This window comes from Aegilops tauschii, chromosome 2, assembly GCF_002575655.3.
Source record: "Aegilops tauschii subsp. strangulata cultivar AL8/78 chromosome 2, Aet v6.0, whole genome shotgun sequence".
Taxonomy (NCBI): domain Eukaryota; kingdom Viridiplantae; phylum Streptophyta; class Magnoliopsida; order Poales; family Poaceae; genus Aegilops; species Aegilops tauschii.
The window spans coordinates 17662599-17667945 of NC_053036.3; the positions used below are offsets into that span (position 1 = coordinate 17662599).

The 5347-nt window shown below is 46.3% G+C and overlaps 1 protein-coding gene across 1 annotated transcript; it reads right to left on the reverse strand.

Moving 5' to 3' along the window:
• Positions 1 to 2301: 2301 nt before the first annotated feature.
• Positions 2302 to 4229, reverse strand: LOC109778519 (anthocyanidin reductase ((2S)-flavan-3-ol-forming)-like). The gene is made up of 6 exons (XM_020337082.4): positions 3881 to 4229; positions 3607 to 3773; positions 3304 to 3504; positions 3074 to 3233; positions 2722 to 2938; positions 2302 to 2629 (listed from the first exon to the last, which is right to left on the reverse strand). The coding sequence occupies exons 1-6, from the start codon at positions 4014 to 4016 to the stop codon at positions 2482 to 2484; spliced, it is 1029 nt and encodes a 342-aa protein (XP_020192671.1). The 5' UTR covers positions 4017 to 4229; the 3' UTR covers positions 2302 to 2481.
• Positions 4230 to 5347: the final 1118 nt, after the last annotated feature.

Sequence of the window (5347 nt, forward strand, 5' to 3'; positions counted from 1 at the left end):
TGGTTTAGCGTTTAGACTACCCATAGGGAGAGTAAAATAGATAGTAATATCACATATATTTTAATAAAATAGATGATATGGTAAACAATAAATGAAGAAAGATAGGTAGCTAGTTACTAGTAGTATAAGTAACATCACACATATTAAGACAAGATGAATCTATAGTCTAATAAATAAAATGTTGCATGTTATCACAGATATGTTGCTCTCCACTATAAAGATAGTAACATAGACTAATAACATATGCATTTATTAGTCTATGTTACTACCCATTGTGGCTAGTCTTATCCATCCAGAACAAACAGCCGTATGAGATTATCTCTCATCTTGTGACTTTCTGGTCCAACTTAATCAACTAGCACACCACGTTAACTTTGCATCGCTGCCTGCCGGAATATTTTAATCGTGCCAGGAGCTGCATGGCCGGGACCAGTAGTCGTGATACTAATCCTGTTCAAAGTAACATGCATAGTAATACTTCTTAGCCAGACTTTGACTACTGGATACCAGGCGAGGGCTTGCTTTAAACATGTTGCACACAAGCAGCCGTTGTGTGTACGTTGCCTCGGCATATACGGTTGATGTACCATTCTGACCGACGCATGCATGTACTCCCATGCGTTGCTATATACTACGTAGCTAGCCAGCTTGGTGATCATAACTAGCCGACCGTATACATTGCGTGAGGTTAACTGCATGCATATTTCCTAGTTGGCAGTGACACGCTCATACGCATCGCTATGTGCATACTTGAACTGTGCACTTCTTCATCAACTCACAAGTATTTATAACTTGTCTTTTTATTATTTTTCCTCAGGTCTAACAGAGCCAACCTTGCACAAAATCTTGTGAATTTAGGGGGACGAGGGGGGCAAGACACCCCCCCCCCCCCCCCCCAACGATCATCTCGTCCCTCGATGTCGATCAGTTAACCGCTAATTTTTTGGCTTGCCCCCGTGTCCAGCGCAGGCTTCGCCCCCCCTATCCTTCCCCACCCCCATTCTCATTAACGTGTAAGCTTCAGCCCATGTACAGCCCATTACGTGCTAAAAAAACATCATAAAAGAAAATGGCCTAACAGGCCATCATGGAAGGAAAAGAGGCCTGTTAATTACAGCACGCAGCCACGACCTGATTACGCACTTCCCTATCGCTAATCTCTCCAAGCCGCCGCTGCTATCGAAACTGACGCCTGATGGCTGTTGCGATCAGATCTCTTCTTCGGGTCGCCATGGAGAGAAGCGGAGAAGGGAAGGGATCGCCGGGATACGCAGGTGTCGATCCACGCACATGTTGCCGGTTCCCAACAGAGAGGACGCATGGATAAACAGCAACCACAAAAGGGGAAAAGGTAATTGTTTCTCGCTTCAGATTGGTTCTTTGCTTTAAAAATTATAGAAGTATAATCAGACAGATTTAGAATCAATTATAAAAATCCTACTTGTGCTTGTGTAAACATGAAGAAGAATAAGAGAGCAGGATCGATTCAGGTTTTGGGATTGGGTTCAGTCAGTGAAGTCCATCTTGCCAATTCCAATAAATAATGAGATTAGGTAAAATATTATTTACCCACATTGCATTACTACAAATTATTCTTTGATAAGTTTATCCGGTGTTTCTAGTGTTGTGATTTTTTTTTTCATTTGTCAATTTTCTACCAAGTTTGATCATGTGAATGCAATGAACAGACACAAAAAGGGTATGTTGACACCATGGCATCTCCATTAGACCAGACCCTAATTTTGTTTACAACATAGCCGTTGCGTATGGGACTTGGTGTGAAACCTCGCCCCCCCTATGTCGAAATCCTGGCTCTGTCCCTGTCTGCATCCAAAAGATGATTCAGTATACTGCCATATTTATTTCCTCTATAATGCCATTTAAAAGTAGGGTGGGAAATTATGAAAAAATATGTCCATGCCCAACTATTGATGCTTTGGTGCGACAAATTTTCATCAAACAGGGACGAGGCCTATTACTGAGGGAACTCATGGCCACCCGAGTCACCAAGATTGTAATGGTGATTTCTGTAGGTGCAAGATTGAGGGATACACCTAACCATCAGGATTGGGCATACTCTTATGAGACACATTAATTGCACAGAGAAGGTTCATTATATCAGGACATGGAACGGTCACTTTTCATATATAAATTGAACACCCACATTAATTTTAGCACATTTTTACTTTATTTTGGGGGGGGGGGGGGGGGGGTATGCTTATTCTGTAAGCATGAAATTTGATTATCAAAACAGACTATCGCCCCGCTTTATAGATAAAACACCAAGCAGGGTTCACATATAATGCAAGCATAACTGCATCAGTTTGAACAGGAAGTTGAACAAAGCAAATAGTGTGCTAGGACAACAACATAAACACGAAAAGCAAAGTAGAACAAAGATACAGGACGCCACCTGCCCCCCGGCCGTCCAAAAACAAAGTTTGTTTCCGGGAGGCAAGGATAGAGAGGCTCGTCATATATTTAGTATGGAAGGATTCCCAAGTCCTTGCCGTACTTGATGATGTCGTCGTATATCTCATCCAGGTTCTTGTACTTGTACTCTAACCCTTCCCCGAGGAGCTTCGCCGAAGAAGTGCAGACTCTCGGCTTCTCCAGAAGGCCACAGAACCTGAAAAACGAACACTTCCTTAGATACGCATCTTCAATGCACGAGCTTGAGAACAGAACAGAACGCGCCATGACCAGGAGTCGAGCATGTACCGGTCGGTGTTGACGTTGTAGTGTGGGTACTTGGCCGCCAAGAAGCGGGCTAGCTCCACGACGGTGGTGTTGAGGCTGCAGCAGATGTACCGCCCCGACGCCTCCTCTTCCTCGGCCACGAATATCTCAGTGCGGCAAAGGTCGTCGACGTGGACCAACGGGATGGAGCCAGACATCCTCACGATGAATTTAAGCGTGCGGACCCTCGCATCATCGCCTAGTGATAATATCACATTAAGTAACCAACATAAAATTGTGCTAAACCAGCGACAACTAATACGGATCAGAGGGGTAACACATTCAGCATGGCGTTTGCTGGATCTTTCTTAGTTAGTTTCAGTTGACGACTCACCGGATAGCAGGGAGAGGACGTCGAGGGTGCTGGGATGGACCTTGGCCGCCGGTGCCGCGCCCACCATGAGGCCCGGGCACACAGTGACGAGGCTGATGCCTTTCTCCAGCGCGAACGCGCTCGCCGCCTTCTCCAGATGCACCTTCGAGACAGGGAACCCCTACACAACGGAACTTAAATGACTCAACGGACTGAGAATCAAAATACTGAAATGTGTGTGTGGTGTGTACCCAAGCATGTGTCTTTCCCGACGTCAGGAACTCGACGTCGGCCCAGGACTCCTCGTCCAGGACATGACCCTCGCCTTCCAACGGCAAGGTGGAGACCGCGGCCGCTGAGGATGTCAGCACCACGCGCTTCACTGTTCCCGCTCTAACGCACGACCTCATCACGTTCAGGAGTCCGTGGACGGCCGGCTCGATCACGTCTTTCTGTCAACACCATACATTACCCTTACATTAATTGTTTCATTCAGAATGCGTGCGTGCCCTCCCGTCAGACATTGGGTTTGGTGCTTTTTGAGCGTCGTTTACCTCAGGGTTCTCTGCGTGGAGGTTCACCGGAGGGGCGTCGAAGAAGACGTAGTCGCAGCCGGCGACGGCGTCGTCGAAGCTGCCCTCTTCGTCGAGGTTGGCACGGAACACCTCCAAGGGGCCGAGCGCTTGCAGATCCTTGAGGTGCTTGTTTTTCACCACGTCATCTGGAACCCATGAATCAAACAAATCCGATTAAATTCTTGGAGTATATCACAACATCAGACATGATCTCAGATCGAAACCCAAAAGCTAGGGGAACAATTAATCTTACCGGGGTTTCTGAGGGTGGTCTTGACTGCGTATCCCTTCTCCAGAAGCAGCTTGACTAGCGCCGACGCGATGTAGCCGTACCCACAGGGGACACACGCCGTCTTCCTCCTCGTCCCATCTCCTGCCGCCGGCTCCATATCGCTGGCCGGCCACTACAACTTCTCCGGGCAGCTCAAGCTCCGGCCGACCGGCCAGAGTTCTGTGCGTCACTTGCTCTGGTGGAGCGGTGGTGCTTGTGTGGGTTTTTGCTTTCACGAATGCATGCAACTTCATAAATAAGGAAGCATTTCATACTAGCTTGTGGCTTATCTTCCATTCCACACAAAAAATATTGAGTTGATCAGTTGAACAAACAAAAGATACGCACATATGTGGCTCAATGCCAACCGGGGAAAATAGTCAGACAAAACCATCAAGGCGTCATTATGGTTCACACTCGCAACCATGCAGGTCCTCTTGCATGGTTCGATTACAGATGGAACGAAATTGGGGGAAACCCCTCTATCAGGAAAGAAAAACATAATGGCTATGGATAAAACCATCAATGGCTCCCATGTGCAATAATACAGATTTTTTTAGTGCATACTAATTTGTTTACGAAGTCTCAAAATTATATCCCAGTTTAATTCTTTTTCAGTTCTATGACCCGGTTGTTCTTGTGGCGGACGAAGAGTCACTTTTCGTCCCTGTGAAGGACGAAGAGACGTCGTCCTTCTTGTGGTAGACAATGAGCAACTCCTTGTCCCCTGGAGAACGAAAAGATGTTGGACAGTACAGAGCTCATTGTAGCTCCCCTGGCCAAACCCTCCTGCCAGCACGACAACATCGATGTGAGGAATTCATTTAGACGAATATTAGCTCGAACAGTCATTGTGGAGTACGAATTTTGCTGTTCAATCTACACCGACCGACACAAGCCTACTTCGTGCTCGATGATTTGTTTTCCTGATTAATCGCACCCATCTACTCATCTAGATGTCACCATCCTTCTAAACATTGTTCCTCTTCCTATTGTCGTCATTGGCCGTGCACATCATTATCCGTGCCATCCGTGAACATGAACCGCATGGTGCTAACTCCAGCATCAACTCGACGCGGTCATCGTAATGTTGTTTCGATGTGAACTCTTGATGTCACATTGTCAGCCTCACCTAGATAAGTAGATGTGTGCAATTGATTGGAAAATAAATCACCGAGCGCGATGTAGGCATGTCTCGATCGGTGTAGATTGAACGGCAAAATCCGCCCTCCACAATGCACTGTTCGAGATCTTGTTCGTCTAAATGGTTTCTCCTCATAGATGCAGTCTTGGTGGCGGGAGGGTTTGGTCATGGGAGCTACAGTGCAGCAGGGATGATTGTCCGTGAATCTTTTTCTAAACACGCAACAATTATTTCTTGTATTCACGATGAATATTTTTTTGAATGCATGCTGAAATAAATTTGATCAATCATCCGGCGTCAAACTA

Bases quoted from the DNA above. Each gene is read 5' to 3' on its own strand.
- LOC109778519 (XM_020337082.4), bottom strand. From the start codon at position 4,016: ATGGAGCCGGCGGCAGGAGATGGGACGAGGAGGAAGACGGCGTGTGTC. The intron at 2,939-3,073 runs GTGAGTCGTCAA...TATTATCACTAG, and splicing joins CGTCCTCTCCCTGCTATCCG to GCGATGATGCGAGGGTCCGC. The intron at 2,630-2,721 runs GTACATGCTCGA...TTCGTTTTTCAG, and splicing joins TACAACGTCAACACCGACCG to GTTCTGTGGCCTTCTGGAGA.